Source organism: Cricetulus griseus, chromosome 5 (assembly GCF_003668045.3).
Source record: "Cricetulus griseus strain 17A/GY chromosome 5, alternate assembly CriGri-PICRH-1.0, whole genome shotgun sequence".
In the NCBI taxonomy this organism is placed as follows: Eukaryota; Metazoa; Chordata; class Mammalia; order Rodentia; family Cricetidae; genus Cricetulus; species Cricetulus griseus.
Genome location: NC_048598.1, coordinates 31,842,295 through 31,863,637, shown reverse-complemented (window position 1 = coordinate 31,863,637; position 21,343 = coordinate 31,842,295). Strand labels below are relative to the sequence as shown.

Below are 21,343 nucleotides of genomic sequence, written 5' to 3'. Positions count from 1 at the left end.
TTTCTCTTTCTCAAACTCAAAGCAATAGTCCTACCCTGAGGAAAATGCTTCAGAACCCTTCACTATAGCATGCTGGCTAAAAACATATACATGGAACTATGTCCACTCAGGACACACTCTGTACCCGGTACTATCATCTCAACCTTGCCATCTGCTCTTCACCCTCTCAATCGACAAGAACTAGTATGAACTAAACTGGTCTGAAGGAAATGTTGGCTGAAAGAGTGGCTTAGAGGGAAACCACTTGGGGGAAGACTGGAGAAATTAAAACCCGGGTGTGGTCAGAGGTATTTGGGAGAGAATACTGGGAAGTCAGAGTTCTACTGTGATCATGAACATTACACAAAGGACTTTGAATTTTATTTTGGGCAGCTACCTACCCAAAGCAAGTAGTGTTTGGAGATGGTCACAGTGACAGTAGAAACGGGTTGGTGCTGGTATTGGTGAAATAATGAGTCAAGTAAAAATGGGGGAGAGTCTGGTACGGTGGCACAGATCAGTGATACTTGGGAGGCAGGGGGAGGAAGTTCACCACAGTTTGAGGCCAGTCTGGTCCACATGGAGAGTTTGAAGCCAGTACAAAGTAAGATCCTGTCTCAAAAACAAAACAATAAAAAAGTAGAGGAGAGGCTAAAAGAGAAATTTAAAATCCAGTTAATTGTAGTAGAGTCAAGAGGTGAAGACTTTCTGAACTCAGGGCCAAGAATAGGAATAAAGGATATTAAAGACCTGCAGTATAGTCAACAAGATGTGTCTGGTCCTTTGGATGGGGTATTTTTAATTTTCACCTGCATTTCCCAATCCATTCCCCAAAGTGGAATCCAAAATAAAGATTTATGTGCAAGTAATTTGTGGAGATCAACCTGGAACAAAAGTAAGGGATCAGGAGAGTGGGAAGACAAAGAATGTAAAAGCAATACAAATTAATTCACACCAAACTAGCCAAGGCAGGTCATCATTGCTCAGCATCTCTCACAGGCCTTCCGAGGAGCCCCATACAATTGGTTTAGGGTTATCTCCTCATAGTCAGTTCACTGGACACGGGAGCTGAGTGTAAGTGAGTGACAAATAGCCTTGTGGCTTATTGGATGTCCAAACCAGCATCAGGGGAAGCCATGAACAAGAACTTAGAGGCACCCAATCTAAACATAAGCTGCCTTTTAATACAAGTGAACCAAACCAGTAATTGCCTGCTTCAAATTGGTCAACCAGGCAGTAGCTACATTAAGCAGTGAGATTGAGAGAGTCCACAGTGGTGGATAGTACTGTACAAAAGAAAAGAAGCCAAAGCTACTGCTGTTCCTGGTGATGCTGTTAGTCAGTCATAGAGCAATTTGGAGGTGTTGATCTCTACTGAAGTTCATGTTGGGAATTCACAGCCTCTGTGGGATGCCAGGAGCCCCACTGTTCTGACTTCTTCTGCTTATTTAACTCAAGTTAAGGTCTCTCCCACTTCACAGCCTTTATATTTTTATATCTGTTATTCTTCCTGAAGCCTGGAATGTTTTTTCTCTAGAAACCTCCGGGCTCAAGCCCTCACATCCTTTAGATCTCCATTTAAATGTCATCAAAAGTCCTTCTCTTATTAGATCATCCAACAGAGACTCCATCAGAATTCTCCTTCCTCCCTGCTTCCCTCTCTGCAACACATCTCCACTTGACATATATTTATTTACTTGTGAATCGGCTCCTCCCTCTCCCTCAATAGAATGGAAATGGGAGCATACACCTACCAAGAAAAGAAAGAAAAACCACTGAGTTAGTTTTATGCAACATTCACACTGTTCTGGTAAAAAAATGAGATGCATAGGCAATCACACATTATAAAATATGAATTGTGTAATCTCAGTGATTCTGCACGCAATTAAAATGCCCATATTTTGCATTGTGAACTGGCATTGCATAATCTATAAATGAGTGGTTCAATTCCTGCTAATAGTTTAAAATTGAATTTAATGATTTCATTTTTCTTTATTAAATAGCAAATAAAAATCCGTGACAAGTTGAGAGTCTGGGAAAGAAAGGAAAATGCTTCATGTTTAACTTCCTTTGACAGCACTTCTCTTGCAGCTTTCATTGTGCACAGGCCCCTACACCCTATGTGGACTCTTTTGCTTGCAAAAGGGGCAAATTAATCCCAGACAGGAGTCCCACCTAATGATAGACAAGGTGTTATCATTTTATTTGGAGTGCAGCTTGGGTTGAGGCACTACACAGGAGGGACCTGCGGAATCTGCCAGATCTTGGCTGTTAGCCTTCAGATGTAGCATTACTGCCATCCTGTGTCCAAAATGGCTCACAGCACTCGACTCCAAGAGGAAGCTCACAGGCAAGAAAGCAAGAGAGGGCCCTTCAGACTACACTAAACCTACCCACTCACTGCAGCCAAGCTAGTAAACCAATAGAATTATTATTGCCGTTATTGTTACTATTATTGGTTCTAAGCCTAGCCTTTAACACCTGAGCCATCCCTCCAGCCCCCATAGAACTATTATTTAGTAGTTTAAATGAAGGAAGATTTGTAATGAGAATAGTGGTTTCCTCCATGGTTTATATACACCATTTTAGAGTTGGAATCGTGTGTGTGTGTGTGTGTGTGTGTGTGTGTGTGTGTGTGTGTGTGTGTGTGTGTGGTGTGTGCACGCGTGCATGCGCTCTTTCTGTTTCCCTCCACGTGTTCTCCCTCATTCCCACTATCCTGCTCTTTGAAGTCCCCTCTATTTGTCTAGGAAGTTTAGTTCTTCTGAGTTCAAACCTACCCAGCTCTTGTGTGAAGGGCCTGGTCATTGCCCCTCTGAAAACATCATCACCATAAAGGATTGCAAGGACAGATGGGGACCAGATCATAGCCAAGGGCACTGGTGACTTCTCATGACATGTACTAAGACATGGCCAAGTGAGAGCTCTTACTGTGGAACTAAGAGGCTGGTGCCAAGTTCATTCTGCTACTTCCTGGTTACAAAGTAAGAAAAAGGAACAATTACTAGATCCTCCCTAACCAGGGACAGTAGGAAAACCATCCATCCTATATTAAGAATAGATTACAAACCAACTCTTTGACAACAGTGTTTGATGGTAGACAAAGAGGAGCTAAAGAATGGAGAGTGAATGCCTCTGCACTAATAATAAAGTCGAGTGAAGCAAACATCCCGGAAGTCTTAACTCTTGATGCTTTGGTCATGGCTCTGACAGCCCGGTCCCTAGGGATAAACAAAGGATACTGATGAGTGCCAGGAATGACCCTTTCCTTCGCCACTGAAAAACATACTTTAGAAATATTTGGGGGTCTGGAGAGATGGCTCAGTAGTTAACAGCACATCCAGAGGACTGGGTCTGATTCCCAGCACCCACATGGTGGTTCATAACCATCTGTAACTCCAGTCCGTGGAGATATGATGTCCCCTTCTGGCCTCCATGGGCACCAGGCAAAACACTCATACACATAAAATATAGTAATAAAATAATTAAAATATATATGGAAATGATGGAGTTAGAAGATAAGCATTAGTTAGTATTTTATAAATTAGACTCTGTATATTTATGTAAGTATTAAAGTAATATATGTAAATTATAAGTAATCTGGAAAAATTTAGATCATAAAATTGCCAGTAATACGCACATATATGTGTATATATTTGAAACCCATTAGACTTTTTTGGGAAGTGCGTCTTGCTATGTAGCACAGACTGACCTGAAATTCAGTGATCCTCCTGCCTCAGCTTCTTAAGTGCTAGGCTGCAAGTGTGAACTATTACACTCAGCAAGCGGCAAATTTTTTTTAACATTTTTATCATACTTATTTATTCTGGGGGATGGGCTATGCATTCCAAGGTGTACTTATAAAAATCAGAGGACAATTTGTAGAAATAGAATCCCTCCTTCAACCATGTGGGTTCCTGAGGATCAAATTCAGGTCATCAGGCTTGGTGGCAAGTGTCTACCTGCTGAGCCATCTTGCCAGCTCAGTTTTTATTTGCCACTATTGTTTTTATTTTATGTGTGCAGGTGTTTTGCCTTCATGTATGTCTGCACACCACATGTATGTCTAGTGCCCATGAAGATCAGAAGAGAGAGTTGAATCCCTGGGACCTGAGTTAGACAGTTGTGAGCTGTCATATGGGTTCTGGGAATCAAACCTGGTCATTGGCATCCTGGAGAAATCAGGGATAACAGGAACATACCTCAACATAATAAAAGCAATATACAGCAAGCCGACAGCCAACATCAAATTAAATGGAGAGAAACTCAATGCAATTCCTCTAAACTCAGGAACAAGACAAGGCTGTCCACTCTCTCCATACCTTTTCAATATTGTCCTTGAAGTTCTAGCCAGAGCAATAAGACAACAAAAGGAGATCAAGGAAATACAAATCGGAAAGGAAGAAGTCAAACTCTCACTATTTGCAGATGATATGATAGTCTACATAAGTGACCTGAAAAACTCTACCAGGGAACTCGTACAGCTGATGAACACATTCAGCAAAGTGGCAGGATACAAGATTAACTCAAAAAAAAAAATCTGTAGCCCTACTATATACAGATGACACATTGGTGGAGAAAGAAATCAGAGAAACTTCACCCTTTACAATTGCCACAAACAACATAAAATACCTTGGAGTAACACTAACCAAAAAAGTGAAAGACCTGTACCGTAAGAATTTTGAGTCCTAAAGAAAGAAATTAAAGAAGATACCAGAAAATGGAAAGATCTCCCATGCTTTGGATAGGCAGGATCAACATAGTAAAAATGGCAATCTTGCCAAAAGCAATCTACAGATTCAATGCAATCCCCATCAAAATCCCAACACGATTCTTCACTGACCTTGAAAGAACAATTCTCAACTTTATATGGAGAAAAAAAAAGACCCAGGATAGCCAAAACAACCCTGTACAATAGAGGAACTTCTGGAGGCATCACCATCCCTGACTTCAAGCTCTATTACAGAGCTATAGTCCTAAAAACATCTTGGTATTGTCACAAAAATAGACAGGTAGACCATTGGAATAGAGTTGAAAACGCTGATATTAACCCATACACCTACGAACACCTGATTTTTGACAAAAAATCCAAATATATACGATGGAACAAAGATAACATCTTCAACAAATAGTGCTGGCATAACTGGATGCAAACATGTAGAAGACTACAGATAGACCCAAGCCTATCGCCATGCACAAAACTTAAGTCAAAATGGATCAAAGACCTCAGCATAAACCCAGGCACACTGAACCTATTAGAAGACAAAGTGGGAAATACCCTTGAATTAATTGGTACAGGAGACCGCTTCCTGAACATAACACCAGTAACACAAACACTGAGATCAATAGTTAATAAATGGGACCTCCTGAAACTGAGAAGCTTCTGTAAGGCAAAGGACACAGTCAGCAAGACAAAAACGACAGCCCACAGACTGGGAAAAGATATTTACCAACCCCACATCTGACAGAGGGCTGATTTCCAAAATATACAAAGAACTCAAGAAGCTAGTCTCCAAAACACCAAACAAACCAATTAAAAAGTGGGGTACAGAACTAAATAGAGAATTCTTAATAGAGGAATCTAAAATGGCTGAAAGATACATAAGAAAGTGTTCAGCATCCTTAGCCATCAGGGAAATGCAAATCAAAACAACTCTGAGATACCATCTTACTCCTGTCAGAATGGCTAAAATCAAAAACACCAATGACAGTTTATGCTGGAGAGGATGTGGAGAAAGAGGAACACTCCCCCACTGCTAGTGGGAGTGCCAACTTGTACAGCCACTTTGGAAATCAGTATGGTGACTCCTCAAGAAAATGGGAATCAGTCTACCACAAGGTCCAGCAATTTCACTCCTAGGCATATACCCAAAAGAAGCACATTCATACAACAAAGACATCTGTTCAACAATGTTCATAGCAGCACTATCTGTAATAGCCAGAAACTGGAAGCAGCCTAGATGCCCCTCAACTGGAGAATGGATGGAGAAAATTTACACAATGGAGTACTACTCAGCAGAAAAAATAATGGAATCTTGAAATTAGCAGGAAAATGGATGGAACTCGAAGAAACCATTCTGAGCAAGGTAACCCAATCACAAAAAGACAAGCATGATATTTACTCACTCATATGTGGATTTTAGACATAGAGTAAGGGATTACCATCCTACAATCCATACTGCCAGAGAAACTAGTAAACAAGGAAGACCCTAAAAGAGACAAACTTTGTCCCCTGGAGAAGGGGAAAGGGTCACCATCCCCTGAGCAAATTGAGAACATGGGAAGAGGGAGGAGGAAGCTACAAGAGTGAGAAGGGAAGAAAAGGAAGGATGCAGAGGTCATGAGGAAGCAGAAAGGTTGAGTCAGATGTAGATTAGAAGAAAGGACATATGATAGGTAGGATTTTAGTTGGGGGGGGTGGTAGAGGAGGACGGGAGGGAGAAGGGAACTTGATCATCATGTAATTCAATCTTGTTTGTAATTCAAATATATAAAAAATTAAAAACTAAAACAAAGAACCAAAAAAGAAAAATATTTTGTAATTTTGAATTTTAAATAAAATTTAAAAATTTTCTGAAAAAAAAAAAACCTGGTCCTTTGACAAAGGATAGGGTTAACCACTGAGCCATCCTTCCAGCCCCTTCTCTTTATATATTTTACAATTAGAATTACGATATGCTATTCTTTAATCCACTTAACTCATTCACCATTGTGGAGTTATTAATTTCCTCCGATGATAAATAATCACATTTAAGTGTAATTATGTGTAACTTTACACTGTTTCAGTTTTTCCTCAGAATTCATTCCTCAAAGTCTAACAAGGCCCCACACTTAGGAGGTCCCAGACCTTAGCACAACTGACTCCATAGCTGAAATACCATTCCAACTGTAAAACTCAGCAGGTGGACAGTGCCACCTGCCAAAACTAAAACAAAGGCCTAATCCATCAAAGTTCACATAGTTCTGGGAAAGTCTCAAAATGTACTAATCTTGCTTTTTGGCTTCTGTCGTTCCCCTTCTGGCTAACCATTCTTGTTAACTGAAGTATGTCAATGCAGAATGTGGTTTTTGTGCTTAAAAGCTCACCCTGAAAAAGGCTTGGGGCTACACTGGGATCCTGAATACCCAGTGTAGATGCTGGCTGGCTAATAAAACTTTCTCTTGGCTTACACCCACGTCCAAGCAGTCTTCTCTGGTGAATACTCCATAACAAAAGTAACGTAACTGGGTCAAAAGGTAGGCATTTTGGAAAAGCTCTACCTGAGCTGCTCTGTAGGTAAGCTAGAGTTTTTGGAGCCCCACAACAGCATATAAAGTTACTCATTTTCCCACACCTTTGAGAACATTAAATTAAAAGGAAAATCTCTTTAATTTAACTTGCATTCCCTTGGAAATCAGTGAGGCTGAATACTTTTAATATAATTGGACATCCTGAGAATTGTCTATTGGAATTTAACTGTTTAAAAAGTGTATTCATCTGTATTTTTTTCTTTTTAAAAAGATCTATTTTATTATGCATATACATGTGTGCCTGTAAGGGAGTATGTGCACACAAGTAAAGCTCTGTGGAGGCTAAATTGTTGTGGAATATTATTTTAAGATGTGTTCCATTTGTTTATGCTGTGGAACATTTCTTTAATGATGCAAAGATGTGTTGCATTCTTTTATGTTGCATTTGCTTAATTCTGTGAAGCTGTGTTGCTGGGCCTGTCTAAAACACTGGATTGGTTTAATAAAGAGCTAAACGGCCAATAGCAAGGGAAGAGAAAGGTTAGGTGGGACTCGAAGGCAGAAAGTATAAATATGAGGAGATATCTGGGAAGAAAAGATAGATGATCAAGAAAAGATGGGGCCAGCCACCCAGTCACACAGAGTAAGAAGGGAAAAAAAGATACACAGAAATAGAAAAAGGTAAAAGTTCAGAGACAAAATGTAGTCAGGATAATTTAAGTTAAGAAAAATTGTCAAGAAACAAGCCAAGCTAAGGCTGGGCACTCATAAGAAAGAGTAAGACTCTGTGTGATTATTTGGGACCTGGGTGGTGGGTTCTTCAAAAGAACCAAAGAGTAAAGAGCAAAAAAAAATAAAAAATAAAAAATAAAAAAATACCAGATCCCCCTGGAGTTGGAGTTACAGGTGATTGTGATCCACATGGCATGGGTGCTGGGAACCAAACTTGGGTCGTCTACAAGACCTGTACAATGCTCTTAAGTATTGATCCATGACTTCAGCCACCCTCACCCCCACCTTAACCTCTTAGATATCTAGTAAGTGTACTTATATATTTAGTAAGATATGAAGTGTACTTAGATATCTAGTAAGAAATGAAGTTTTCCCAGGTACTTTTTGTTTTCTTTGTCTTACATTTTCGTTTTTTTAAAGATAATTTATTTTATATATGTGTATTGGTGTTTTAGCTGCATGTATGTCTGTGTGACCACTGGAACTAGAGTTACAAATAGATGTGAGCTGCCATAGGGTGCTAGGAATTGAACCTGAGTCCTCTGGAAGAGCAATCAGTGCTCCTATCCTCTGAGCCATCTCTCCAGCCCCAGATCTTATACTTTCTTTAATATATTATCAAGCTTTAAGTTCCTCCATATTTATCCTAGTTCATTTGTCATCAGTTGATTTTATTATGAGTACCATAGTTGCTCCACTTTATGGCTATGTAATATAGATTACGTCAATGTCTGATGAGGCAAGACTTCATTATTTTTCTTTTTCTAAAACAACAGTGCTACCCATGTCCTCTACATACTCTCGTGTGTGTGTGTGTGTGTGTGTGTGTGTGTGTGTGTGTGTGTGTGTGTGTGTGTCCGTTTGTCTGTCTGTCTCACTGGCTTGTTGACAGTAGAAGTCACTGTATTAGCCAATTAATACATTGTATAGACAAAAGTATTCTTTACAACAACCAGGCCAATATCCTTGAACTATCACATCTCCAGAGGGCAAATAAAGACAAGAACATAAGCTGTGGATCAGGACCAGCTCTGTGGACTTAGTGAGTGACCTAAATATATCTGCATCTCAATTTCATCCTCTGTACTATCATCCTTATAGTTTTATTTAACCCTAAACTAATATGGCATTGGATTACCCTTGCAATTAGATTTCAAAATATTTAACTCACAAATTTTACTGTTCTTTATATATAGAAAGACTATAAGGTAAAGCAGAAGTAATATAATTGACAATGATGGCTATTGCCACACCCATCAGAAGGGATAATCTCTAACCTCATCAAAAGGGTGGAGTTTTCAGTCTCCGCCACATACATATCTAATTCAGATATTGATACACAATAAATGAATATTAATAACCATTAATATTGACTGACTAAATGAATGACCTTTACTTCTAATATGTCAGGATTGTAAGGACAACAGATTTCTCTGTGTTCTCTTGAATGGTCAAGAAAAATAACTAACCAGAAGAACTCAAATGGCCCTTCTTGAGACCTAAGCTTCCCAAACAATAAGCAGAGAAGGGAGCACACCAGGGTTGGGGTAGGGGTCTTAGACTGTTTTACCAAAGCAAACTTGATTAAGGGACTCCAAGACTTCTGTCTCAAAAGCAACATTGCTTTACTATCCTCTCACAATGATAAGGTGTTTAAACTGTTAATACTGTTTAAGATAATTTCACACATAGGTTCATAGCAGGGATTATTCATGATTGCCAATTAAGTTTCAGTTGAGACAAGCAAAGTGTGGTATAACTACACAACCGAATAGCATTCAGCCCAGAAAACCAATGAAGTATAGAGCCATGCTACAGTCTAGATGAAATGTGAAGACATTATGAAAAGAGCCAGTTTTACCACAGAAACCAAAACAGGAGGATAACATGTTTGAGGCCAATTTGGGCTACACAGTGAAACCTGTCTCTAAACAAAGGCAGTCACAAAGGGACAAATATTGGGTGACTCCACTTACATCAGATTCCTAAAGTACTCAAAATTATGAGCAGTAGTGGGCAGTGGCTGGGGGTAAGGGAAATAGGGAGATTTGGAAGTTTCCTCTATGGAAGATAGACATGGGAGAATCAAAACTTCAAAGTCACAGGAAGTTTGAAGCCAGCCCAGGCTACATAAGACACTGTCTCAAAAAAATGAAAACCAACAAACACAAATTCCAGAGATTTATTTCCTAATGTTCTAGAAGCTCAAAAGTATAACATGAAGGGGCCCAGATCTGACAAAGGCCCCTTTATTTATTCTTATTTTATGTGTATGGGTGTTTTGCCTGCATGTCTGTTTGCCACATAAATGAAATGCCCACAAGGGCCAGAAGAGGGGGTAAGTAAATGGTAGAGAAGTAAACGGTAGGAACAGTTGCAAAAATAATATGAAGGTAGTTAGTGCCACCTATATCAATGAAATGGCTAAGATGGATAACTTTATATTATGCGTTGAAGTTTAACCCCCTATGCAACAAAGAGGCCAGACTCTAAGAGGTGATTAGATCATGTTCTAATAGATTACTATCGCATGATGGAGATGTCTTGTTGTCTTCAAAGTGTTGTTTTTGTTTTTGTTTTTTCAAGACAGGGTGTCTCTGTGTACCTTTGTAGACCAGGCTGGCCTCGAACTCACAGAAATCCACCTGCCTCTGTCTCCCAAGTGCTGGGATTAAAGGCGTGTGCCACCACCACCTGGCTCAAAGTGGGTTTGTTATTTAAGTGAATCTGGTCTGTCACTCACTCATTCTTTTGCTGTGGTGATAGTACAGCAAGAAGGTCCCCACATGGGGCTGGAGAAATGGCTCAGGGTTAAGCTGGCTGCTCTTTCAAAGAACCTGAGTTCAATTCCCAGCACCCACATGATGGCTCACAAGGGTTTGTACCTCTAGTTTCTGGGGGTCTGATACCCTCTTCAGTGGATAGCAGCCTCATAAAGTCCAGGCTGACTTCAGACTTTGTGTAACTGAATTTTTGAGCCTCCTACCTTCATCTCCCGAGTACTCATGACAGGTATGAACCATTAGCCCAGTTTATATAGTGTTAGGGATCTAACCAGGGATTTCCCATACACCCTCATACAGCAGGCTCTCTACCAACTGAGCTGCATCCCTATCCCAAATCTCTGTCCTTAATGAGTTACCCGGTCTTAGGTATCCTATTATAGAAATACGAAATAAGACGACAACATCATGCATATTTTACTATACTTTAATAGTTACTAATGATGTTTAAAGGAACTCCCTGGACTTTGGACTGAAGGAAGTGGAGTTTCCCAGAGAGCAAAAAGGGCATGAAGTTCTGTGTCTCATCTCCTGTCTTGCCTTACACATTTCCTCCATCTGTCTATTTCTATCCCTTATAATACACTGATAAACAGTACCAAAAGCTTGTGAGCATGAGTACTTACACTCCCAGGCCTGAGAGCACCAGATCCTGGGATACTTTTTCATTTGCTACCAATTAGCCATTGTCTTTCGTAGTTGTTGCTTGTTTGCTTATGTTTTTGTTCTTTCTTGACAGGGACTGGTTGTAGCCCAGGATGGCTTTGAAGCCTTGAACGCCTGATCCTTCTATCTATCTCCCAAGAGCTGGCATTGCAGCTATGCGCTATCATTCGTAGCTTAGTTTGCCATTTTCAACAAGGAAACCAATCAGATCTACCTGGCTTCTAGGACTTTGAAGTCTTTCTGCCACTTGCCAGGAAGATCTGGCCAAGGTCCTGTGCCCAACTCTAAACAGTTATAATTCTCCTGAATGTTCTTAGGACACTGTGGAGATGAATTCTTGGTCATGTTCCTTGTCATACCATAGTGCAGGATAAAAACATAGCCTACCAGGGGGAAAGATGTTTTCAAAACTAGTTTTACACAAAGAAAGCTGATAATGATGATATGATCCCAGTTGAAGGGCAGAAGGGTAGTTCAGCAAATCCTCTCCAAAAGGTGGCAGCAGGCACTGGTGTCTAGGAAGGTATACATTCAGTATATAATACTGCAGCAGTGATATCTATAGCCAGCTCCAGACTAAGTTCCTGGTGTGTGGGGGGGTGACTGCCAGAGAACAATACTGATAAGCAGATGTTTGAAGAAAATTTGATCTCTACATAACCTTTAACGTGGAAGCAGAGAAACTTGTGGGCCAGTTTTATCTTGAAGGCTTTTGTCTTGTTTAGCAGTGTATACTACCTTCCTGAGCATGGAAATTCTCCATGAGAAGATTCTGAAGTGTCTTCAAATACAGTCAAGAACAGAGGGAGAAGATGCAGTCTCCCCAACCCTCCTACCAGACCCCATTAATAGACTTTTGAGCTATTGAAATGGCCACAGAGAGGGGGCTGGTTGAACGGGCAGAGGGTGAAAGCAAGAGGAGAGGGAGATGAGTGGAATTGGGATGCATGATGTGAACTCCACCCAGAGTCAATAAAGTTTTTAAAAAGAAGAAGAAAGAAATTGCCACAGAGAAGACAGAGCCGTGAGCAGCAGAAGGTGAACTAAAGAATTAAAAATCTCACTTCCAGTTGGGGTCTTTGTCTCTCCACTGGCCAATGGCAAAGTGTCCCCACCCCCTTTCCAGAGCTCCAGTCCTTTGTATATGTTGCCACAGCCACAGTGCCATTTAGTCCCAGGATTACCTTTCCACAATTCTACATCTGGAGTGATTGCTCATCACTCAACATTCCCTTTGTGTCTCCAGGCTTAGCAGGACTCTGGAATCTTCTGATTTATTTCTAAGAAATTACAGTGATGCACTTCACCTTTAAAAAATTCAAAGCCATTTTAAAAACATGCAGTTGAATAGTCCAAGACAATGTTTATTTCACACCTGTCACCAGTTATTGGTTCTCTTCACTCACTGGGCCAGTTTTCTGCGTGGTTTAGACTTCACGTCACATGGTATCTTTTCTCTGGGTGAAGGATGTATTGTCTGTGATTTTGCTGAGGAATCTCCCAGTTCTCAATGAATTGCCAATTTTACCATAAAAGAAAATCTTATGATTTACTTCTACTAATTAGTTTCTCAAACTGAAAGCTCACTAAAAAATAATGTATACCGTTATCTTTTTATTAAACTTATTCCTAATGAAAGCAGTATTTAATGCAATTTCCAGTTACTTTCTTTAGAGATTTTTTTTGCTATTGTGAATTACCTTGAATTGTTGGGAAAATGTAGTATGTGTTGCTTGTTCGCTGGACAATGTACGTGAACCCAGTAAGTGGTGCTCAGTCATCGAAGATATGCATATCCCCACTCTGCCTGATATATAACAAGCAGGTGCATAAACATTTTAACTATAGTTGTGGTATACACATAATTTAAGAGAAAAATCTGGTAGGAATAACCTTGTATGTAGCCAACCCTTAACCATACAAACTACAATGCACACTGCATGTACACCACAATTAATGTACTGTACCTAAGGCTTGTTTGGTAAAGTTGTGGCTTCTGCATTAAACTTGCAAGTTCCAGTCAGTATTTCCAACTCTTCCTTTCTCTCTGTGTTCTTAGTATGGGACTTCTTATGCCCTTCATTCTTAGGGATTTGAAGGCACTGCATTTGGGAGAAAATTAAGAACTATCTTATGGAGAAGTAAGAAGTGTAACTTTCAGAGACAGTTTAAGTACAAATATTTGACCTTTCAGATTTGTTTGCTCGGCCTTTTAGGAATTCAATAAATCCCACAGATCTGTGCAATGATTTAATTGTGGAAAACTCATTTCTTACTCTATAGCCTACAAGTGTGTCTGTCTGACTTTTAAGGCCCTTCCAAAAACTTTGCTGAAATGGTAACACTTTATTTAAACTTTTTAAAGTTGAAAATAAAAAAATTCCATACAATATATTTTGATAACAGTCCCCCCTCCCTCAGCTCCTCCAACATCTTCCCACCTTCCCACCCATTTGATCTCACTCCTCCTTTCCGTCTCCCTTCAAAACAGAAACAGGCCTCTTTTTTCCTTTGATTTTCGAGACAGGGTTTCTCCGTGCAACAGTCCTGACTGTTCTGGAACTTAACTTTGTAGACCAGGCTGGCCTTGAACTCACATACATCCACCTGCCTCTGGTTCCCAAGTTCTGGGATTAAAGGCATGCTCCGCCACCACCCATCCAGAAACAGGCATCTTAAAACAACAAAAAGATAATAAGGGTTTGCAGTGTAGCCATGTCTAGAGAGGACTATAGACTTCGCACAATTGTAGGGAGTTCCGGAAGGGTGTGAACAAGGGTTTGAGACCGATGTCTGCCTGCTGAGGCTGGTGTAGGAGTTTTTTGATCCCGCTGTCTACTCTTGTCAGATAGTTTCAGTCTGACTCTCTCTAATCCGTTAGAAATGTTCAATAAGAAAAACAAAGGGGGGGGGGCTGGAGAGATGGCTCAGAGGTTAAGAGCACTGACTGCTCTTTCAGAGGTCCTGAGTTCAATTCCCAGCAACCACATGGTGGCTCGCAACCATCCGTTATAAGATCTGGTGCCCTCTTCTGGTGTGCAGATATACATGGAAGCAGAATGTTGTATACATAATAAATAAATAAAGTCTTAAAAAAAAAAGAAATGTTCAATAAGGGGTGGAGAGATGGCTCAGTGGTTGAGAGCACTGGCTCTTCTTCCAGAGGCCCTGGGTTCAATTCCCAGCACCCACATGGTAGCTCACAGCTGTCTGTAACTCCAATTCCAGGAGATCCGATACTTTTGTGCACATAAAATAAAGTTAAATAAATTATTTTTTTTAAAGAGAATTGTTCAATAAATTGGAATCACTAAAGAAAAAGTTCTCTTTTGTACTGGGGTGTCCCTATGTAAATAGCCCAATGGGCGGTTCCTCACCAAATCAGGCTAGGAGCAAAGTACTTTCAGCAAAGTACCCTGTACTATATGAAAACAGAAGTTTTCAATGGCACACAATAGAGAGAGAGAGGAGAGAGGAGAGAGGAACAAATACACAGATACAATGTGTATTATTAAAACCCTAGACACGCAAATAGAAACTCTGCGCCACTGCCATCATCACATCCGTCACCATTACGGCAGGAACGCGGCACGTGCCAGTTCCGCAGGACGAGTGACAGACGCCGGCAAGCTTCCGCCAACAGAGACTGCGAGAGCAGGTTGGGCGGGGCAACAACCCGGCCCCGGGAAAGAGAGCAGCGCGCGTGCTCACTGCACCACCTCTTCCGGAGCGGGCGGGCCGACTGGATGGTTCTCCCGGGTCCCGTGAAAAACCGTGAGAGCGCAAATCCCGTACCTAGCCCCTGCCTCCTTATAGGCTAAATCCTGCCCCGGGCCCGCCCTTTTAGCCACAGGCCCCGCCCCACAACCTACCTTTTCCGGCGCTGTAACGCAGCAGCGGTTGGCTGGTGGGGCGGACGACATGGCGGCGTCCTTGTTGGGCTCGCTGCTGCGGACTTTCCGGCAGGTCAGGCCCTTGCCTTTCTCGCCAGCCCACTTCTCACCCCTGAACCCCGTGTCCTGTGGGTTGCCCGGTACCCTGGGGACTGTCATGCACACGGAGGACCAATCCCAGGCCTCCTACCATCCGCTTTCCCCTTCCGGCTTGGTTCGGAGAGGCCTAACCGGCAAAGGAGGGTTTGGTGTTTAAGCGTGGAGCCCTGATTTGAAAGCTGAGAGGTTGATCCCGGCTTTCAGGAGCTGCGTGCGTGTAAATAGAACAGAAAAGGGACCGGAGGATTGAGGCCTCACGGGTGGTGACAGAATTTCGAACAGGGAGCAGGCCATTCCGCTAAAACTGGAAGGTTAATGAAAGATTTGAGGAGTGACAGTGTTACGATGCGCACAGAAACTGGGAAAAACAGCAAAGGAAATTGGAGAAGTGTTCGGGAGAGTTCTGCAAGGGGTGGTGGGGAGGGCGGTGTCAGCCAGAGACAGAGAGAGAGACCTTACTTAGTTCTTTTTCCTTTACCACGACAGAAGGAACATCATATTCGTAAGATATCGTTATCAGATATAAACAACAACGTCTGGGGGGGGGGACCCACTAAAGTGGGAAATGATGATCCAGAGAACAGGGAAGGATCGCCAGAGCTCTGCCTTTGCAAGCAGGAGGTGACATAGGGTCTCGTGTATGAAGTTTGATCTCAGGATCATGTACAGGTCACGTCTAGCACTTTTGTCCAATAGAAATGTAAAGCCAAACAAGGGTGATTGGTATTTTTTCTAGTATTTAAACTGAAGTAAGAAAGTAGGTACAAGTTAATTTTGATAGATATTTTTAGCCAGGTATATCCATATTTTAACAAGTCAAGATTATATATAGTGATTTGTGAGACATTTACATTCCTCTGTTGGAAGTAGGTTTTCAAAATCTTACTTGTGTTTTATACCTAAAACATACTGCTGTTGGGATGCTAAATTTTGCAAATGATATAGTGGAAAAACGCAATTGTGCCAAAAACAAAGTTGCTTGCTATTTGAAAATTTAAGTGACTTAGTATCAAGAATTATGTCCCCAGTTGTACTGCTCACAGCCATATCCATGTCTAGCGGCCACTGTAACAGAAAGTTGACATAACCCTGGAGGGGTTACAGACTGTAGTACAAAAGCTACATTTGAGTGAATAGGTATGGAAGTTTGGAAATTCTCCTCACATTGCTTCTGATTTAATAACTAAGGAACATTAAAGTCACCGGAACATTAGGGATTGGGAGCAGGGGACAGTGATTTAAGGAAGAGGAACTCCTGCAAATTGTCCTCTGATTTCCACTTGGGTTATAGTATGTACATGCACAAGCAAATAAATAAATGTAATAAATCAGTTTTTTAAAATACTAAGTCTTGGGCTGGTGAGATGGCTCAGTGGGTAAAATGCTTACCACCAAGCCTGTCTAGTTCAATGTGAGGACTCGTGGTAGAGGAGAGAGCTGACAGAAAGTTGTCCTCTGACCTCCACATGCATGGCCATTCACATACACACAGTACGGACTCACAGGTTGGCCTCTGACCTTCACAAACATGTCCATCCATACACAAGCACTTGTGTGCATGTATATGTGCCAAATAAATGTACTTTTTTTTTTTTATTGCCAAAAGTCCTAAGTAGAGACTGAAAGAAGTTTACAGGATTGGAAAAACACTTGCAGTGCCTGTGATCCTGTCTCTGTCTTTTAGGCAGTCCCTCCATCAACATCAAGTCAAGTTCGAGGTTACTATGTAGACTGGAAAATGTTGCGTGATGTGAAGAGACGAAAAATGGCTTATGAATATGCAGATGAGAGACTTCGGATCAATTCACTCAGAAAGAATACCATTTTGCCAAAAGACCTTCAGGTTAGCTGCTGAGTCCCTGTCTTTCCCAATATCATTTACTGATGTCATTTCAGATTCTTTTTGATGCTTTTTATTGCAACTTAGTATTAATGTAATTTTCTGGAGAATAAGATCAAATACTCAAGTTTACATAAATAGCCTTAAAACCAACTTTGGTAAGTTTAGGCTAAAGGACAACTGTTCACTCCTTCCTGGTTTTTCAGCCATTTCATTATACAATCCCTACATAGTACTACTGAGTGGTGACCACATAGAAAGTAAGAAGTATTTTGATGAAAGGTCTCCCCAGTTTCATACCAGTCTTGGAACCTTCAAGGCATTTGGAGGTATTGCTGATGCATGGGCTATGTACAAAACACATGACCTGTGGTCCTTACTCAAGACCTGCCGTCCTGAACTTTTGCCCTTTCCAGGTCCATGGTTAGGTAGTCTTCCATTTAGCCTTCCTTTCTTCTCATGTACTTCCAGTTAAATAAGAGGGTGTCAACCCTGTTTGGCTTCCTGTGGCATTTGGTTTTATACTTAGGTGATGGCATAATACATGTACTGAACTGAAGAGGCTTGTAGGAAATTAGAAAATCAAGGCTACTTACTTTACTGAAAGTTCACAGAAAGAAACAAAACAAACATTTATACAAATTGGCAGAATGATTTAGTCTGTTTATGTATTCTTCACCCCCCCACCCCCACCCCTTTGGTTTTTTGAGACAGGAGTTCTCTTTGTAGCTCTGGCTGTCCTGGAACTTGATCTGTAGACCAGGCTGGCCTCGAACTCAAGAGATCCACCTGCCTCTGCTTCCTGGTTCCACAGTCTATCATAGGGTCAGTGGTAGATGCCAATACCTCTGACAAATGTATTGGTATAAGTATATATATTAACATACTCTTTTATGTAAGAATAAACTTTTACTGACAACATAAGCCTAATATGCCATACTTTTTCTTCTCAATCACCAGTTTCATAGACAATACTTGTGCAAGATTCATGGATGTTGCAAATTTTTTTTTTGTGTAAATCTTGTCTGATCACCTCCTTTATTTCTGCAGTAGTCAGAATCTTTGTAAGACTTTCAGGCTCTTGTTGATCCAGCTTTTTACTAGTCTCAAGCCATGGTCTTTCTACTGTTTCATCTCAGGTTTCAAGCTTTCATACTTCAGAGAATTAATGTGTGTCTGTATGGGGCAATAAATGCATTCACATACTTTTTCTAAATGACCTAAACATGGATGTATGGAGCAGCACTCTTCACAGTAGCTCAAAACTGGAAGCTACTCAAGATTTCAACCAGCTATAGAATAGATCAAGGAATTCCAGCATACTCAACAAAATGAACACCAAAGAGACTGAGAATATTAATGACACTGGAACAATGTAGGTGGTCTCACAAGCATATTGTTGAATTAAAAAAAAAAAAAGCCAAACAAATGAATAGAAAGAAAAAAAGGTTATTTGAGCATATTAGATACAATTTACAACAAGGAAATGTGTACTTACAATGTTAGTGAACATGTTAGCTGTTAGCCAGTACCCCTAAAAGAAGACACAGATAAAACCTTGGGTGCTGTAATGTTATTTTATAATTCAGTGCTGGCTACAAAGTATATATTGCTTATAAAAATGTACTTTGTAATTATGGTTTGTGGATTTTTCTCATTGTAATCTTTAAAGTCATCTTGGAAAAACAACATCCATTTCTGGTTTGTTTCCACTTTAAGATTAAGTCTTACTACCACATCCAGTGTTTGGCTAAGATTCTAGTCCATCTTTCCTTTGCTTTAGGACTGAGTTGTGATCTGTGTTATAATCTTCCCCTAGGACATGGCTAGTGAAGAAATTGCTGCTCTTCCACGGGATAGCTGTCCTGTGAGAATCAGAAACCGATGTGTTATGACATCCCGTCCACGTGCTGTAAAGCGCCGTTGGAGGCTTAGTCGCATTGTCTTCCGCCACTTAGCTGACCATGGACTACTTTCTGGAGTTCAGCGAGCAATATGGTAAATCAGTTTCAGAACCTACTCAGCTGCCCGGGAAGTCAATTCTGGCAAAAGAGACTTTACTAATAAAGACCAGACCCTAGTTTTTTATAGCGTGTCGTATGTTTAGTCTACCTGATACTGTCTACAGTTAAATTGTTTTTAGGTTTTTAAATGAAGAAATGTGATTTTCTCTTTAACTTTACAATAGGCACATTACTCCCATACAAGGTATAAGAGAGGAATAAAAATATTTTCTGTGGAATAATGGTGTTTTCCTTCAAGTTTGATGTTTAGTAACAAAATAACTTGTTTTTAAATAGTAATTTCACGAAACAGTTATAGATGTCCATCTAATTGACAAGTCGCCTTTCTATGGCATTGTACCCCTCAGCTAGCTTCCCTGGCCTGCAGTTACTATCACCTTTGGAATAGCAATAGATGGAGTGTTAAAGAGGGTATTTTAGATTATATTTAGTGTCAACTTTGTGTGACACTAAATAAATGAATAAATGAACTGCTAAATAGCTTTTTTGTTTCATCTTTTTAGTGTTTATTTGTATAGGTGTTTTGTCTACATGTAAATCTGTGCTGTGTGTGCCTAGTACTCAGAGGCCAGATGAGGGTGTTGTAGCTGCCATGTATGTGCTGGGAATTGAACTCCGGTCCTCTGGAAGAGTAGCCAGTGTTGTTAACCACTGAGCCATCTCTCTAGCCCCTGGTTGTCCAACTTTTAATGCTTATATTAATGCTTAATCAGTGAGTTCAGATAGGGCTAGCTTGACCTTTCTATTTAAAGCTCACTTGTTGCTAGCAGCTTACACATTTCAACCATTACTAAAGTACTTTATTTCTTAATGTGTAATAAATTTTCAGAGGAAACAAGTTGGTACACATACCAATAAATATGGAAACAAATTCATTCTTCATTTTGTGGACATAGAAATTTGTATATATTGGTGCTTCAGTTCACTCTGCTCACTCTTCTCATGCTCATTGACATAGATATCCTGCAAATAAGGTTATTTATCATGTCCTTGCTTACTGGCATAAAAGCCTATTTAGCTTGTATTACCTTCCTGATTCCAACATTTGTCTTTAGGGAATCTCTGGTTCATTTAGTAGGAAGTGGTGTTTAGAGAAAATGCACTAGAGCTCCTAAGTCAAGATTTTTAATTATGTTTATATGTGGGGGTAATGGTGGTAAGTGCCTGGGGAGGCCAGAGGTGTTAGATACCATTGGAGCTGGGGTTAAAAGTCTTGTTGTAAGCCACCTGGTGTTGGAAACGGAACTGAGGTTATCTGTGAGAGCTCAGGCTGAGTTCTCTCCAACCCCAGAAATGTGTGGAGGCTGGAGGGATGGCTCAGCAGAGAATGCTTACTGCTCTTCCAGGGGACCAGAGTGCAGTTCCAAGTTAACAAGACTCTAGACAAATGGTGGTGATGCACATCTTTAGTCCCAGCACTGGAGAGGGAGAGGCAGGCAGATCTATGTGAATGCAAGGTCAACCTGGTCTACATTGGACTGCTCATAACCACTTGCAATTTAGGTCCCTGGGGAATCCAACACCTCTGGCAGCTTTGAACAACCACAGTGACATGTAAATACCCACACACGTACACATAATTCAAAAATAATAAAAATAACCTTTAAAAATATCAACTCTTAATATTACCATTTTTACTTTTACAATATATGAAAATTCTAGTATATTACTAGTACCAGTAATTGTGGCACAAATTATTTAGAATCCATCTCATTAGTGGTGGACAAATGACAATACTCTAAAGATACTTGAGGACAACTTGTACTAAACTCAGTGTGCATACTATTATTTAAATAGTTGTCTCTCCAGAATGGATATGAAACTTAATGCCCAGTCCATGGTATTAAGAGGTGGGGCCTTTAAGAAGTAAGGCCATAATTTCACCTTTTGGTTGTGTGTTTTGCCACATATTTTCCTTTTATACTTTAAATCATGATTTTCCCCTCAATCTTCAGTTTTAATGAATTTCATCTCTTCTGGTACTTGTATACCTTCTGCTTTACAATTGTATCTTTGATGCTATAAATGTGGAGAATATGGCTGTTTAAGTTATATTGCTATCAAACTCATCTTCCCCTACCAAACACAACTCTTACT

At 40.5% G+C, this 21,343-nt stretch overlaps 1 protein-coding gene across 1 annotated transcript; it reads left to right on the top strand.

Moving 5' to 3' along the window:
- Positions 1-15,311: 15,311 nt before the first annotated feature.
- Positions 15,312-19,728, top strand: Mrps14 (mitochondrial ribosomal protein S14). The gene is made up of 3 exons (XM_027417265.2): positions 15,312-15,356; positions 17,067-17,225; positions 19,042-19,728. The coding sequence occupies exons 1-3, from the start codon at positions 15,312-15,314 to the stop codon at positions 19,222-19,224; spliced, it is 387 nt and encodes a 128-aa protein (XP_027273066.1). The 3' UTR covers positions 19,225-19,728.
- Positions 19,729-21,343: the final 1,615 nt, after the last annotated feature.